This window comes from Carassius carassius, chromosome 16 (assembly GCF_963082965.1).
Source record: "Carassius carassius chromosome 16, fCarCar2.1, whole genome shotgun sequence".
NCBI classification, from domain to species: domain Eukaryota; kingdom Metazoa; phylum Chordata; class Actinopteri; order Cypriniformes; family Cyprinidae; genus Carassius; species Carassius carassius.
Window position 1 is genome coordinate 13,727,659 of NC_081770.1, and position 18,288 is coordinate 13,745,946.

Below are 18,288 nucleotides of genomic sequence, written 5' to 3' on the forward strand. Positions count from 1 at the left end.
ATTAGAAAGAGTGCAAGAGCAACAGAGACAAACAGAGAAAGAGAAAGAGCTTGTGTGAATTAGGCTAACGTACCTCTGTGCGTCTCTAAACACTCTTCTGCTGCAGTGTCTGTAAACAGCACTGTTATTATATCGCTAGTGAGAAATATGTCATGTGTAGCCTTTACGTTGCTACACTTTATAGGCTAACAGATAAAATCACCAGGGCAGCGCTGACAACACCTTTTTGTGCAAACTGCGTGACCATTATTACTGTTAACAATGCAAAGTGATATGAAACTGTAATGCGGTCAAGAGAGTTGCCTGGAGCTACGTTCGCCATGCGTTTCCCAGAAAATAATTGCACACCTCAGAACGTTCGTCAGCCAATCAGATTCAAGCATTCAACTGCCCCGTAGTATAACATTAATTAATCCATTAACTAACATTAGCAATAAGTAAAACATCTCTTACAGTATTTATTCATATTTGTTAATGGTACCTAATAAAAATACAATTGTTCATAGCTCAGGCCTGTTAATTAATATTCATAAATACAACTTTAGATTTTAAAAATGCATTAGTAAATGTTGATATTAATATTAACTAGGATTAAATAAAGCTTTACAAGTATATTTAATTGTTAGTTCACAAAAACTAATTTTAAAAAATGGAACTTTATTGTGAAGTGTTACCACATCATGCTTATTAATTTCATAGTAATAAAAGTATATTTAGATCCATATATTGTGGAGTGATCTGAATGATCTGAAATCAAGATGGTTACAATATTTGTTTGTAGCCCTTTATATATATATAGTTTATTAATTAACATCAACATTCATCCATCTGTCATGTTATTTCAGTAAAATACTGTCATTTTCAGGTCATGATGAGCATCTGATTCACAAGTATTCACAAGCCAGTCTGTTTAGCTGCAGAATGTCAGAGGAGCGAGGAAAGGACTTTCTGTCTGAGATGAGTCTCTCAGAGGAACAGAGGTAAGACTGAGTCTGTGTTTAGATAATTATTTTAAACACTGTCTGTGAAGAATAAAATCCTATCAACAATGTAATCTTTTTCTCGCTGCTGTCATGACGAATGCTGTGCAAAACTTCAGTTTAGAACTTCCTATTACTGCTTTTAGATTGTTCTCGGCTAAAAACAACTTGAAACTGGTCTAATATTTAATACTGCTGAATGGGATGAATTTCAAATCCCCTCCTCTTTTATTAAATTTTATGAATAAGTGATTTATTTAAATTAGATTTATTTAAACTTATTTAATAATGAATAAGTGATCATAGTATTCTCAGAAACATTCTTCCTGTTCTGGCATTTATGTTACAAGCATTGTCTGTATTTATCTGAGAGGTGACTGTAAACTGACCTTCAAATTAGACTTTTGTCTTCTCTGCGTATATTTGTCTCTCTGTGGGGTTTAACTGTAATATTTTTTATAATATGTTTTATTTATCATACACTCTCAGAAAATAAAGTACATAATTGTACCTTTAGGGGTACAATAGCTTGTCACTGGGGCTGTACCCTAAAGGGTACAGTTTTTGTACCCTTGGCATAGGGTACAAATTTGTACCCTTGTGATTTGTACCTTAACCTGTTAGCCAGCACCCCCATTATGGGACTCACAGCTGAAAGTGCCCTACCTAACTTAAAATTGCAACAGTTCCTTACTTATGTTTGTTACACACATAATTTTGTTGTCTTTGGAAAGAAGACCCTTTAGGCTTTACTTTTTATAAACCAGAGTTGATAATGCTCAATGAAAGTCACATGCCTCATGAGTTTCTATTTCAAATCTGAAGAAGATATCATGAAAAACAAACATTTTGCAAACATTTTTTTGAGACTATGAGACCTCCCCCCCCCCAATATAAAAAATATTTACCAACTGTATTGAAGGGTTCTACAAACTATTTTAGTCATTAAACATACCACTGCATAGTTTTTCAATTATAGAACAATAGACAGAATCTTAGAAATCATATTAGTGATTTATTTGAGCACTAGAAAAAGACAATAAGAATAATTTGAGTAAGAAAAATTAATACAAAAAAAAAAGTGATGAATTCTGGTCATAAAGTCAATTAGCATGTGCTGATGGCCAATTATAGAGATGGTAATAATGCGCCATAAAGTCAATAAATCACACTCTATTCATATAGATGGTGTTCACGTCGATAGTCGTGATTACACAGTAATAGCGAGCTGATTCGCGCTCAGACAGATGTTAATCATGCAGATCGTGAGATGTGAGATCGTGCTCTGTGAGATGTCGTTCAGTGGACCCTTACCTTTCTAACTAAACCGGGATTTACGGCTGCGGATGTGTTTATGACTCGTTTTATTTTATTTTTTATTAGTTTATTTGTCAGGGACAATGCAGCACACATTATTACATACATAGTTATCACAGTCAAAACCATAACAATATATGTAATTGTGTTGCATAATAGTTGTGTTTCTAGCCAATAGGCTAATTTGAAACCCAGGTCAATGGTCAGACCTTTCTAAAGGATAATCCAAATATATGGTTTTAAAAAGAACTACATACTGTGAGTTACAAAATCATGCAGCAAATACATTATATACTAACATCAGCATTTCGTGACCATATTACACAATACAGCACGTCACGTAACAAAACAAGCCCCAAGCACCCAGCCCAACCTCATCCATACCCACCCCAATAGTGTTATTACGACGAATCTGGTATGTACTGCATTTTTATTCTTTATGTTTTGATGTGTACTGCTTACACAAATTTAGCAAATACATTCTTTATAAGCCTTCCATTGAAAAACAGCCATCTGTCGTCGATGCTTTATTTATAGATCTTTATAATGATATATAGTTTGTCAAGATTAATTGTGTCCAGTTTCATTTATTCTATTCGTAAACATTGACACGTGCAAACAAAGAAAGTTCAGTACGGTGTCCAGGTGCAGGTTAACAGGTTTATTACACACTAAACATGCAACCTGAAAGTGTAATGCAAACAATGTTATACACTGTCAGAAATAGGGGTACAATAGGAGTCCATTTCTGTCCCCCAAGGTACAATTTACACTAACGTACCCCATAGGGCTTATTATTGGACCTCAAGGTACATGTACAGTATGTACCTTTTTGAGGGTCAAAAAGGTACATATATGTTCCCAAACATTAAAAGGTACATATATGTACCGTTTCTTTTAAAGTTTACGGTACAATTTGTAGAACCAGCCCTGATTGGCTGCTTGAATCTCAATTTGAAAGAACATTCGGTTTCTTCTGTGTCTCTCTTTTGGCGAAGACGAAGTCATAGCAAGGTTACGCATGGTTCTTACCAGATTTGGGTAGTCCAGGGGCCAAAGAGTAAAAGTCCTGCCATATTTTTGCTCCACCCATGAACTCAGCAGATGATGGGGAAACAAGTCATTCCTTCCAAGTCACAAACAAGTCTTGAGTCAAATACCAAGTCCTCAAAGAGTAAAACTAATTAAATGAAGATGCATTAGTGATGAACTCCTGCTGTTTACAATCAACATCACTGAAGAAAAGAGAAACACAAGAAAGTCAAAAGTCAAAGACAAAGTCACCTTTATTTATATAGCGCTTTAAACAAAATACATTGCGTCAAAGCAACTGAACAACATTCATTAGGAAAACAGTGTCAATAATGAAAAAATGATAGTTAAAGGCAGATCATCATTGAATTCAGTTAAGTCATCTCTGTTCAATTAAATAGTGTCTGTGCATTTATTTGCAATCAAGTCAACGATATCGCTGTAGATGAAGTGTCCCCAACTAAGCAAGCCAGAGGCGACCGCGGCAAGGAACCGAAACTCCATCGGTGACAGAATGGAGAAAAAAACCTTGGGAGAAGCCAGGCTTAGTTGGGGGGCCAGTTCTCCTCTGACCAGATGAAACCAGTAGTTCAATTCCAGGCTGCAGCAAAGTCAGATTGTGCAGAAGAATCATCTGTTTCCTGTGGTCTTGTCCGGGTGCTCCTTTGAGACAAGGTCTTTACAGGGGATCTGTATCTGGGGCTCTAGTTGTCCTGGTCTCCGCTGTCTTTAAGGGATGTAGAGGTCCTTTCTAGGTGCTGATCCAGCATCTGGTCTGGATACGTACTGGATCCGGGTGACTGCAGTGACCCTCTGAGCTGGACACAGACTGGATCAGGTGGCCACGGTGACCTCGGAACAAGAGAGAAACAGACAAATATTAGCGTAGATGCCATTCTTCTAATGATGTAGCAAGTACATAGGGTGTTATGGGAAGTGTTTTCCGGTTCCGGTTTACCTAATTAATGCAGCCTAAAAATCCTTTAACGGATTTGGATAATAAAAGCATATTAGTATGTTATGTGTATGCCAGGTTAAAAAGATGGGTTTTTAATCTAGATTTAAACTGCAAGAGTGTGTCTGCCTCCCGAACAATGTTAGGTAGGTTATTCCAGAGTTTAGGCGCCAAATAGGAAAAGGATCTGCCGCCCGCAGTTGATTTTGATATTCTAGGTATTATCAAATTGCCTTAGTTTTGAGAACGTAGCGGACGTAGAGGATTATAATGTAAAAGGAGCTCATTCAAATACTGAGGTGCTAAACCATTCAGGGCTTTATAGGTAATAAGCAATATTTTAAAATCTATACGATGCTTGATAGGGAGCCAGTGCAGTGTTGACCGGACCGGGCTAATATGGTCATACTTCCTGGTTCTAGTAAGAACTCTTGCTGCTGCATTTTGGACTAGCTGTAGTTTGTTTACTAAGCGTGCAGAACAACCACCCAATAAAGCATTACAATAATCTAACCTTGAGGTCATAAAAGCATGGATTAACATTTCTGCATTTGACATTGAGAGCATAGGCCGTAATTTAGATATATTTTTGAGATGGAAAAATGCAGTTTTACAAATGCTAGAAACGTGGCTTTCTAAGGAAAGATTGCGATCAAATAGCACACCTAGGTTCCTAACTGATGATGAAGAATTGACAGAGCAACCATCAAGTCTTAGACAGTGTTCTAGGTTATTACAAGCGGAGTTTTGTTTTTTCAGAATTTAGCAGTAAGAAATTACTTGTCATCCAGTTTTTTATATAGCGACTATGCAATCCATTAGTTTTTCAAATTGGTGTGTTTCACCGGGCTGCAAAGAAATATAGAGTTGAGTATCATCAGCATAACAGTGAAAGCTAACACCATGTTTCCTGATGATATCTCCCAAGGGTAACATATAAAGCGTGAAGAGTAGCGGCCCTAGTACTGAGCCTTGAGGTACTCCATACTGCACTTGTGATCGATAGGATACATCTTCATTCACTGCTACGAACTGATGGCGGTCTTATAAGTACGATTTAAACCATGCTAATGCACTTCCATTAATGCCAACAAAGTGTTCAAGTCTATGCAAAAGAATGTTGTGTTCAATTGTGTCAAACGCAGCACTAAGATCCAATAAAACTAATAGAGAGATACACCCACGATCAGATGATAAGAGCAGATCATTTGTAACTCTAAGGAGAGCAGTCTCAGTACTATGATACGGTCTAAATCCTGACTGGAAATCCTCACATATCCAATTTTTCTCTAAGAAGGAATATATTTGTAATCTTGGACAGAAAAGGGAGATTCGAGATTGGTCTATAATTAACTAGTTCTTTGGGGTCAAGCTGTGGTCTTTTGATGAGAGGCTTAATAACAGCCAGTTTGAAGGTTTTGGGGACATATCCTAATGACAATGAGGAATTAATAATAGTCAGAAGAGGATCTATGACTTCTGGAAGCACCTCTTTTAGGAGCTTAGATGGTATAGGGTCTAACATACATGTTGTTGGTTTAGATGATTTAACAAATTTATACAATTCTTCCTCTCCTATAGTAGAGAATGAGTGGAACTGTTCCTCAGGGGGTCTTTAGTGCACTGCCTGATGTGATACTGTAGCTGACGGCTGAATGGTTGCAATTTTATCTCTAATAGTATCGATTTTAGAAGTAAAGTAGTTCATAAAGTCATTACTGCTGTGATGTTGGGAAATGTCAACACTTGTTGAGGCTTTATTTTTCGTTAATTTAGCCACTGTATTGAATAAATACCTGGGGTTATGTTTGTTTTCTTCTAAAAGAGAAGAAAAGTAATCGGATCTAGCAGTTTTAAATGCTTTTCTGTAGGATATGTTACTTTCCCGCCAAGCAATACGAAATACCTCTAGTTTTGTTTTCCTCCAGCTGCGCTCCATTTTTCGGGCTGCTCTCTTTAGGGTACGAGTATGCTCATTATACCATGGTGTCAAACTGTTTTCCTTAACCTTCCTTAAGCGTAAAGGAGCAACTGTATTTAAAGTGCTAGAAAAGAGAGAGTCCATAGTTTCTGTTACATCATCAAGTTCTGAGGTTTTGGATATGCTAAGGAATTTGGATACATCAGGAAGATAACTTAAAAAGCAGTCTTTTGTGTTAGAAGTGATGGTTCTTCCATACTTGTAAAAAGAAGTAGGATTTACAATTTTGGCTATATGAAGTTTGCACAGAACTAAATAATGATCTGAGATATCATCACTTGGCTGAATAATTACTGGCTGAAGAACTACAAGAACTGAAGAACTACAACTGACTTTAAGCACAGCCTTGCATGAAATCAATTGAAAGGGGAAAAAAAAGTGTAGCAATAAAAGAGTATTTGCTTCAGTTGAGCTCTTGAGCCTTTAAGCAGTTGTTATGAATTTGCTTCTAAACAATTGCATTATTGTTTTGCAGCAAACATTTGTGCAATTCTGATACAACTCTTGATCTAGCAGAAAAACTTAACTTGATTAAATTTCTTGATTATACGTTTAAAGAGAAGAGTTTGTGGCTTAGTTGTTAGAGAGAACTGCCGTGTATTCACTGCTCTGTCTGTGCACTTTGGATGGGTTAAAAACAGAATATGAATTCTGAGTATGGGTCACCATACTTGACTGTATGTCACTTTCACAAAAAAGAGAGAAATCTCATTATGCAAATGCCACCATATAATGCTTCAATATTAAGAAAAAAAAAACGTTTTGGAATTAGCCATGAACATTTATCCATATTAACATTTATCATGTGATCCTCAACAGTGGTGAAAATTATTATTCATACTGCAGTGCATTATGGGAGTAATTCATGTATTGCAACATGAAGCATTTTGTTGATTGTCACCATTGTAGAGATTCATATGCTGGTTCTTGATATATATGTGTGTGTGTCTAAAAAGCACTGGAGTTCAAACTTCTATATGTGTTACAAATAATAAAATCCATACCCTGTAAATATTAGAGCAATGCTTTTTTGTGTGTGCATGTTGTAGTTGCACTGGAATTACTCAAAACCTAGACATGTGATAAGAAAGCAAAAACATTTGAGATATAGTAAAACCTGCTATGTTTTTCATATGTCACAGTTCTGTCTTCTCCACAACACCCCATGCAGAGCTACAGAGAGAGATCTAGCAAAACTAGTCAAGGGTCAAGAGCACCACTAAACCAAACACTGATCTCCATGATGGTGGCATCATTTTAACCAATAAAACATAAACATCTGATCCTCTCCATTTCTCAATTACAGCAGGTGTTAATAACTAATGCACAATCATCATTTAATTAGTCACTTAACTATCTCATTAACTTTAACTCTTTGAGGACTTGGGATTTGACTCAAGACTCGTTTGTGACTTGGAAGGAATGCCTTGGTTCCTCCTCTGATGAAATCAGCTGCTGAGTTCATGGGTGGAACAAAAATATGTCAGGACTTTTACTCTTTGGCCCCTGGACTTCCCACCTCTGGTTCTTACAGGGCTTTCAACCAAGGAGGTCCTTCAAAAAATATCAGAAGCAGGCATAGAATAACCGACGTCGAGATGTACTGCATTCTGAGTCTATTCCATTGTTTTGGCAAATCAAGTATCTTATTAACAAAGACACCATGTGGATAATTTGTCTTATGAGCATCATTTTCATGCATGCAGTGTCAAGGCTGTTAAAAAAAGGACTATGCTGAAAACAGGAGATGAAATAGATTTTCAGGCAAATTATACTCACTTAGTAGATGATCATTTCTATGTTATAGTTAGACATTGTTTTTAAAATGAAAAGGATTTAGTAAATTCTGATTTTATTTCAACGTGTGTGTTAAATATATATATATATATATATATATATATATATATATATATATATATATATATATATGTATATATATATATATATTATAGTCAACGATTGTACCCTTTTTGAAATGTGAATTTTTGTACTGTTAAATAAAGGTACAAAATTGTCACCACAGGTGCAAAACTGGTCTCTTAAAAATAACCACTGATTTACACTGTGAAGCCGAGTTTGATGTGTATTAGTATTAATTTGAAGTAGGACTGGGCGATATGGCCTAAAAAAAAAAATCCCTGATTTACGATTTAAATCAATTTTTTTCCCCTACTTAAAATCAATATTCAGATGACAAAGAAATTGTTCAAAACAAGTTTTAAAATTGTTCTTTATTATTAACCAGTCAAATGTATAACTGAGACAATAAAATTTAAAAATAATAATAATAATACTAGCTATATTTTAATACTAGCCCATCATGCATCTAACCATCCAAGTGCACACTCGGCATTAAGAACTGTTAAGATTAAAACTGGCAACTCCGCAGTGTGTGTTATGGACGTAGGACAGAGCAAGTGTAAATATATTTTCTAGTCTATATTTCCATCTTGTAATGTAACTGGTTTAGGTTATTTATTTGTTTAAAAATATAAATTATTTGTAATAGGGCAGACACTGTCTAACCGTGTCTACCCCGGACGCAAGAGTTGTCGTGCTGCGCCCCGCTGCACTAAAAGGCTGTCAAAACTTGATGACACCTCACTAGAGTTGCAAATCATCTGAACGTATTGTCAGTACATTTCGTCTTAAATAGAACGAGGCATCAGTTTACTGATGGGGAACATGTCGTATACCGCATCCAGTATAGACAACATAATGGGTTCCATTGTCATTTGTCGGATCTCGCCACTCGTGTCCAGTGTAGACCTGGCGTGAGCTTTTTAATGGGTTATGTTATAGCCCTACTTTCTTTCCATGTTTTCATGAAATATCTGTATTGACTGCAGGGGCGATTCTAGGATTTTGATTTTAGGGGGGCTCAGCCCCCAATAAGGGTATGATTAAAAACATATTATTTGACTATTAGGGTAGGGTGGTATGCTACTAACCTTACTGCAATCCACTATTCCATTGTATTCCCTGTATTTCATATATGGGAGTAGGAGTACTGACTGAGCCATATACAACACTGTAATAAAAAAATAATTATTGGATGTGACCACTAGAAAATAGGGAATGTCGATTTTATTTTTTTTTTTACAATGAAGACCTCCTGATTCATTTACTGTACAAACACACGCACACATATTTCCAGTACAAACACAACATTTTACTGTTTGCATTTCTATGCTTACATACAAACCTCAGATAGGAATTTTTCTGACAAAATTAAATTATATTTTAACCAGAAAATAACATAAAAGCCATAAACTTTGATTATCCATATCAGCAATATAAACAACACAGGTATGAGGCTGGACAATGGATTAAGTGGGGGCTGTGGTTAACTATAAGAAGTAATGGAAAAACAAGCCAAAATGAAGAAGCAGCCGGTGAGAAGCAGCAGTCTTGCAGCCCAGTTACTGGTCTTTCATTGGGAGCATCAACCTGTGTCTTCTCTCCTTAAGAGTAGCAAACCTGTTGATAAATTTATCATGATCCAATTGCTCAACAACATCTTTTTCGATGGCCATAACTGCCAGCTGATGGAGCCTGCTCTGACCCATTGTTCTTCTTAGCATGTTGCGGAGACGGCGAAGAGCACTGAAAGACCTCTCGCACGAACAGCTGCTTCAGTGAGGGCAACCTGGATGACAGATTTCAGTGATGGAAACATTTCAGAATCCAGCAGGTTATAAAGTGAAACCATGTCCTGTGGAGCTGCACCAGCTTGCTTTTTGCGTGTCAAAAAGTGCCTTGCTACCATGACTTCCTCTGTCTTTAAATCAATGTTGTAATGGTGTGCTAGTTCTTCCAAATGTGACTCAGACAGGAAGTTTTCAGACACTTGACTGCATGCTTGAATACCTTGAAGCAATGCACCATTTACAGCAGAAAAACGGTTCTCCAGTTCAGTTATCATTCTATCCAGACATGGATATAGTAACTTTGTTTTGACTTGTTCGGCATCTGTGCTGATTATCCTATGTGCACCATAAGTTGTTTCAACAACAAAATCATCCATCCTTTTTTTCTGTCTCTGGCCAGAAAGTTGCTCCTCAACTACAATGTCATTATATTCACACACTGCCTTTGCTCTAGCATATATATCTGCAGCAGTGGGATCACTGCGTTTCTGCTTTAAGGAGTCACACACAGCATCTTTGTATGCCACTGCCTGGGGAAGTTCAATGGTCTCTTTTTGGAGATATTTGTGCAAGCCTGCTACTACAGATAGGAGATCCTTGAAAAGAATCAACAAATACACAAAATGAGAATTTGCATATTTTTGTTTTCAACCCCACTGCAGTTGCTGTATTGATGGCAGAGAGGCAATCAATGATGGCAGCCAGATTTTCAAGCACAGCATTCACTGAGTGAAGCTGGCACGCCCACCGTGTGTTGGACAGCTGCACCAGTTCACATGGTTGCAATCCTAATTTTGCTTGTGCTTCTTTAAACTTGTGGTGGCTGACCAGGGAAACACTAAAAAATGAATACAAACTTTCCAGCAGGCTAAACAACTATGCGGCCTCAGTAATCCCTCTGCAGGTGTGGCACAAGACAAGATTCAACTCATGGGCATAACAGTGAACATATATAGCCTCAGGGTGCTTCTCCCTGAAAAGAGACTGAACACCTCCAGCTGCTCCACTCATAACTGCTGCTCCTATCGTATGTCTGAGCAACACACTTCAACTGAGCAATTCCTTCTTCTTGTAATTTTCTTTCTAATGCCTCAGTTATTGACTTTGCGTCAAAACTTCTCAGCTCTGTCAGGGACAGGAATCTCTCTTTAACTGTTCCCTCAGTGACATACCTCACACAAATTGCTAGCTGTTCTGTGTGTCCATCTCTGGCCTCGTCCGCCATAATGGCAAACATTTTTGACTCATGCATTTCTTTGATAAAAGTTGCTGTCACCTCTTTCGAGCAGCACTCTATCATTTCATTCTGACTGACAGGGGAGAGGTATGTGCTGTTTGATGGGAGAGTGTCATGCTGCAAGAAAGGATAAAACTTCTGCAAAAGCCCCATGCATTCCAAGAAGTTGCCCTTATTATGACTTTTTGCTGTTTCATCATTACCCCTTAATGGTAGCCCTTGCTTCCCCAACATGCAGGTCACAGCCGCAATACGTCGCATATACTCCCTTCTTTGTCTAATTTCATCAGCATTTGCTGCTTCAATCTGCTGTATAACATTTCCCTGTAATGCACTAGCCTTGTAACTTTTCCAGCAGACTATACAATCCTTGTGAGCAGAGGTGGGTAGTAACGAGTTACATTTACTTCGTTACATTTACTTGAGTAATTTTTTGGGGTAACTAATACTTTTTGGAGTATATTTAAAGATGGGTACTTTATACTCTTACTTGAGTAAATTTTTTGGGGAAAATCTGTACTTTTACTTCGTTACTGTGGGCGACGCTCCTCTCGTTATTTTATCTTAATGCAATAAATTTTATAAATGCTTCAGTTTATTCCAAACGCGGCGTCTACTTTTCTCTGGGCAATGAGCGATGCCCATTCGCGAATGATTCATTCTTTTGAGTCAATTCTGTTCAAAGGCTTGATCAAACCAATTGGCAAACGAGTGAATTGGTTCATGAATCAGTTTGAACGAGTCGTTCAGTTCCCTGCCGCACGCGCTGAGCATCTGAAGTGGTTCACTCAGAGTTGTAACGTTTAAGAACAGCAGCAGCGTTGAAAACGTGGCGATGGAACTGCATTGAATTGAAAGCAAATCTGCAAAGGCTATTATTTGCTTGCGATGGAGATCCTTATTAGATGAACACCGCGTGTGCTGTCTACTGTTTAACAGGTAATAACTTGGGCTACATTCGATTAAAGAACACGATACCACTGTGACATTAGTTTGTTGTACGTGTGTGGCTTATAACAGAGGGGAGTCAAGTTGAATGCAGCTTCCAAAAGACAAAAAATAGCCGATTAAGATTTTATTAATTTTAATACAATCACACCGGTGCGAGTACGTTCAGCATATCATCAGCTGCTAAATTCAGATCTGTGATTGCTTGCTGGCGCTGAGCCAGAGATAGATGTGTTTTAACAGCACTGCGCATTATAACCAATCACACATGATTCTTTTGAGCTTATTAAAGCATTGGCCAATCAGAGGTGTTCAGATGAGTCATCGCTAAAATGCCGGTGCTTCCTTCACTCGCTCCTGACTGAATACCTCTTTCTGGCGAATTCTCTCGTCAGAAACAACAGAGGGCAGATGTGTGTACGAATCTATAATTAAGATATTGATTTCACAGTGTTAACAGTTTCAGTGATTTTAATGGGAGTTTCTGAGAGTGATTGAAATCTAGACTGTCAGTGAAAATGATCTTTAATAATGTAAATGTTATTTGCTCTTTTCCTTTACTCACATAAATTGGAGTAAAGGCTGATGAAATATATAGATTTATACACACACACATACATTACATACATTTTATCTATATTTCTAAATAAAAATAGGCTCAGTATATATGACCCAAAGTAACTAGTAACTACTACTTGAGTAGATTTTTTATCCTATACTCTTTTACTCTTACTCAAGTAAATATTCAAGACTAGTACTTTTACTTTTACTTGAGTAAATATTTCTAGAAGTACTTTTACTTTTACTTGAGTACAGTTTTTGGGTACTCTACCCACCTCTGCTTGTGAGTCCCCTCATGTTTGTGAAATGCTTTGAGTGCCTTTTTCCAGTTTTTGTATCCACTACTCACAAATACATCATGCTTCAAGTTTTTACCAAAGACACGGCAAGCAAAGCAGTAGGCAGAATCTGTCTTCTGTGAGTACTCAAGCCAAGCAAAAGTTTGAAACCAGCTTGGCTGGAATGATCTTTTTTGTAAGCCAAAGTTCTCCTGGGGATAATAGTGTAATTTTGCCTGTTTTGGGCCTGTGTCCTTTTCACCTAAGTCACACTGATCTAAAGGTGCAGCTGCTGTCTGTGCTTCATCTGACATTTGTTTCTCTGTATGTCTGTCCTCTCTCTCCTGACTCATGTCTTCCTCTTCTTCATGCTCTCTCTGTCCCTGTACTGTGACAATCACGTAAAAATAGTTTGGTAACTAAAGAAATCTTAACTTCATTTGTATTTATTAACTGACCAGACAAATTATCCAAAACAACTGTTCACTTTCTCACCTCGATCATGATCTTGCCCTTTCTCTGATGTGCCTTCATCAATCTTCTCTGCCTCCACTTCATTCACTTTTTGCACTGACTTTTCTGAGAAACCCAAAAATTAATTTCAGTTCAGTTGACTGAAAGACAGTTAATAATTTCTTGTTGAGTGCCAATAATGTCAGGACATTTGTGTTTATCCTTTGAAGATACCACTGCTTTTTCTTATAAAATGTACAGGGAAATTGGCAGACAATTAAAACAATGTCAGGGTTCAATGACTGAAATGAATCTTGGGAACACAGTGGTATTGTGTGTGTGAGAGGCTGTCTACGTTCTATTCTCACCTGACTGTTGCTCATTTGCAGACCTACTCCCGCACGACAAGAAAAAATTTCATATATTCATCTACAATGAAATATAAATTATTTTAGTTTTTTAGCTTTTTAGCCTTTATAATCAACAATACGGTTGGATATTTATAAAGTCACCCCATGAAAATTGATGTCATTTTAAGTATTTTAACTAACCAGCTAATATTAATTAAGAATATAGACAAACCATGTATTAATGTAATTGTCTATTGGCAATATGATTAATCTGTTCTATATTTATTTCTATTTATTAAAAATAACAACATGAATTATCAATTTGCCACTTCTATAAATCTAGTATAAATAGTATAAATCAAGAAAATCAAAAATCCCTTTACTCTACGCTTACTCTAATTTATGTATCATGACCAGTGTTTGGAATAACGGCGTTTAAAAGAACGGCGTTAGGTAACGACGTTATTTTTCCAGTAACAGGGGAATCTAACTAATTACTTTTCCCATCGTTACAAAGCCGTTAACGTTACTGAACGTAAAATGCAGTGCGTTACTATGCATTGATTTAATATGCAATCCGAATTCACCCCTGGCTCACACAGCGAGTGAGCAGGTGGGTTAATAACGAGAAAAGCGATTATGATTGGCTAAGGCAGAGTCATGTGTTTCATGGTAGCCAATCAGAGCCAGTGTTTTTACACACACGCGCCAGCGGCGCCAAACACACACAGTCACACACACGCAACAGCTAAACAGAGATTCGCAGCAGCAGCAGAAATGGCGAGTCAGGAGCAATCCGATGAAAAGTTGGCATTTTCAAGGTGGAGATATAAGCACTACTTCAAATTCATTGTAGTCAAAGGCAAGAACGTGCATGTAATGTGTGCATGTAATGTGTGACACACGCATCTACAAAGCTAGTGGCCAAAAACAATTTTCTTACAAAGAGTGCAGGATAAAACTCTTGCTGTCTGTTGACGTGCAATAAATCTCGAAAGTTATGTACGAACACCTATCTGTTCTACTTATTTCAACTGACTTGTGAAAACTGCAAAAAAAAAAAATCTTTGACATATAGCAACTTTTTTTTTTTTACAGTAGCGCAAATAGTTACTTTCCCTGGTAACGAGTTACTTTTATTATGGAGTAATTCAGTTACTAACTCAGTTACTTTTTGGAATAAGTAGTGAGTAACTATAAATAATTACTTTTTTAAAGTAACGTTCCCAACAGTGATCATGACACTCCTCCTGATTCATTATTACTTAATACAAAACTATATTTAATAATACAAAACAAAATACAAAAAACTCCACATTCTCTCTCTGGGCCATCTAGTGCTTTCAGACAATGATGTGTGTCTTTAATCATTTCTGTGCATGGCTGCATAATGTAATGTCAAAATACATAATAATATGTCTGTAATTTTAAAAAGTTAATTAAAATAAATCATGATCGTTTTCTGAATCTAAAGTATGTTTTCATGGGTGTTAATCACTTCATTTTTGTAGGAATAAAAAACAACTATCACACAAGGGCTGAAGGTGAACGCAGTGAAACGTATTGGTATTGGATGAGAAACCGAGCCGACCCGTGTGCTCCCAATGCTCCAGTAACATTACATTATGTAAACTGCAATGCATTTATGCATCGATGCAGATGTAATATCATAGCATTAGCAATCTATCAATAAATGCACGCACACACGACACACACCTTGTGTCAAAAAATCAAATATTTTTTTAGGGGGGCTGGGCAGAAGTTTAGGGGGGCTGAAGCCCCCCTAAAAAGGGCCTAGTGATGCCCCTGTCGTAGGGTGAAACATCGCTCTCACTAGGCAGTATGTCTCTATGGGCAAACGCGCGGGTGGGAAGGTTGAGCCCAATTGGAACTACGGGAGCCCCGAGTGGAGAGTTGGTGGATGCCAAAAAGAAAACCAATTTTCATTTAAACAAATCGATGTAAACTACACATTCGAGTTAATCGATAAAATTGATTTATTGCCCAGCCCTAATTTGAAGTAATTCTAGTTTGCCAGTTATTTACATTTTAAGGGAAATTTTAAAGATTTGTGTCTCTTTCTCAAACCCGTTCGCTGCAAACTGTTCATTGTTCAGTATATTCAGTATAGAAACAAGATGATATTTTTGCTTTAGAATTTTCTCATCAGGTCAATGGGATCAACAGAGTTTGTTTACTCATGAGATTTATTATGGTTGCACTATGACACAGTATTAGAGCCAGTTGTGTTTTTCAGTGAAGTGGAAATTATGCAGGATGAGAAACCAGTACTTTACTTGACTGGTAGTTTACCTGTGATTCCTTTATATTAGGCCTGATGAGTTAGTGAATTAGTTGTGTTAAATTGAACTAAACAAACTTCCATTTCGCACACAATATCTCTTCAAACGAGACTGAAGTATCTCCTATATTTATATATTTTTTTCTCTCTGTTCTCTCTGTCATTAGTGTAAGATCAGGCTCACATGTGAAGAGTGACCATTCAAAGGGAGGTGAGCAACCAGACTTAAGTGAGAACAAATCATCATCTCCCAAAAGGTATGACATTACAACATTATTTTAGCTAATTGTACCACTGTGTTTTTTGTGTTAGATGTTGACTGAATAAAAAATAAATCACTGAACACAATGTCTGTAATCTTTACTGAACTCTGGTCTGGAGCTTTTTTCCAATACAATTATACAGGCAGTGATTAAAAGGCATAAATAAAATACAATAGATCATTCAATCAAACATATATAAGTATAGTAAAACAAATGCATGGCTATAATTGTATATTAATTACAAATTACAACATTAAAAATTCATGAATTGGACTGAAGTACCTCCTGTAATATTGTTTCTTTTTCTTCTATTGTCTGTGTCATTAGTGTAAGATCAGGCTCACATGTGTCCAGCTCTGTGTCTGTGAAGAGTGACCGTTCAAAGGGAGGTGAGCAACCAGACTTAAGTGAGAACAAATCATCATCTCCCAAAAGGTATGACATTACAGCATTATTTTAGCTAATTGTGCCACTGTTTTTTTGTGTTAGATGTTGACTGAATAAAAAAAATAAATCACTGAAAACAGCGTCTGGTAATCTTTACTGAACTCTGGTCTGGAGCTTTTTTTCCAATACAATTATACAGGCAGTGATTAAAAGGCATAAATAAAATACAATAGATCATTCAATCAAATATATAGAAGTATAGAAAAACAAATGCATGGCTATAATAGTATATTAATTACAAATTACAACATTAAAAATTCATAAATTGGACTGAAGTACCTCCTGTAATATTGTTTCTTTTTCCTCTATTGTCTGTGTCATTAGTGTAAGATCAGGCTCACATGTGTCCAGCTCTGTGTCTGTGAAGAGTGACCGATCAAAGGGAGGTGAGCAACCGGACTTAAGTGAGAACAAATCATCATCTCCCAAAAGGTATGACATTACAGCATTATTTTAGCTAATTGTGCCACTGTTTTTTGTGTTAGATGTTGACTGAATAAAAAAAATAAATCACTGAAAACAGCGTCTGGTAATCTTTACTGAACTCTGGTCTGGAGCTTTTTTTCCAATAAAATTATACAGGCAGTGATTAAAAGGCATAAATAAAATACAATAGATCATTCAATCAAATATATATAAGTATAGTAAAACAAATGCATGGCTATAATTGTATATTAATTACAAATTACATTGCATTAAAAATTCATAAATTGGACTGAAGTACCTCCTGTAATATTGTTTCTTTTTCCTCTATTGTCTGTGTCATTAGTGTAAGATCAGGCTCACATGTGTCGAGCTCTGTGTCTGTGAAGAGTGACCGTTCAAAGGGAGGTGAGCAACCAGACTTAAGTGAGAACAAATCATCATCTCCCAAAAGGTATTTCATTGGTTTTTAATTGTTTGTTGAAAAAATACAATATGTGCACATACAAAAACTTTTGGCAGGCGCACGATCAAATCAATCACTTTACTGTAAGTAAACAAGAATCCACTGCTGCTCCCAAGGATAATTTATTCTTAGATTCAATATATTCAAATAAATTGATCTTTGGGAGAAGTGGTGGCAGTGTGCCAATTCTTATTGTTGGTTGCACATAGACTGTTCGTTGAAAATATTTTTAATCAATATTTATCATGAAACTATACTGTTGAAATATTTATCAGAGTTTTCATTAAGATACAAAGGACATCAGCAAAGAAGATTAGAGACCGAGAAGATTATAATGATTTGATGTGAACTGGTATTTTAAAATGTCCATTAATTTTGGTGCACTAACATAACCGCTCGACAGTGTATGAAAATACCTATTCTCAATGCAGAATATACAGTAGGTGGACAACCAGAGTGGGTAATAGCGCCACGTGTACCGCTGCCGCAGGGTCTGCAAGATAATCGCGTGTTAAAATCATTCGCAAAACTACTGCCAGGTGGCACATAGGGACGGATTGCAAACTGACTGCAATTGTAAAATTATGGTTTGTAAACGGAGATAAAACAATGAAGTAAAACAACAACAACATTATAATATAACAT

At 36.7% G+C, this 18,288-nt stretch overlaps 2 protein-coding genes across 2 annotated transcripts in view; both read left to right on the plus strand.

Annotated features, from left to right (window-relative positions):
- LOC132159554 (uncharacterized) overlaps positions 1-18,288 on the plus strand; it is a 1,375,546-nt gene that overhangs the window by 1,246,589 nt on the left and 110,669 nt on the right. The window lies entirely within an intron of this gene.
- LOC132159088 (another transcription unit protein-like) lies at positions 904-17,748 on the plus strand. Its single transcript, XM_059568673.1, has 4 exons — positions 904-980; positions 16,635-16,742; positions 17,079-17,186; positions 17,524-17,748. The coding sequence occupies exons 1-4, from the start codon at positions 922-924 to the stop codon at positions 17,648-17,650; spliced, it is 402 nt and encodes a 133-aa protein (XP_059424656.1). The 5' UTR covers positions 904-921; the 3' UTR covers positions 17,651-17,748.

Bases quoted from the DNA above. Each gene is read 5' to 3' on its own strand.
- LOC132159088 (XM_059568673.1), top strand. From the start codon at position 922: ATGTCAGAGGAGCGAGGAAAGGACTTTCTGTCTGAGATGAGTCTCTCA. The intron at 16,743-17,078 runs GTATGACATTAC...CTGTGTCATTAG, and splicing joins AAATCATCATCTCCCAAAAG to TGTAAGATCAGGCTCACATG. The intron at 17,187-17,523 runs GTATGACATTAC...CTGTGTCATTAG, and splicing joins AAATCATCATCTCCCAAAAG to TGTAAGATCAGGCTCACATG.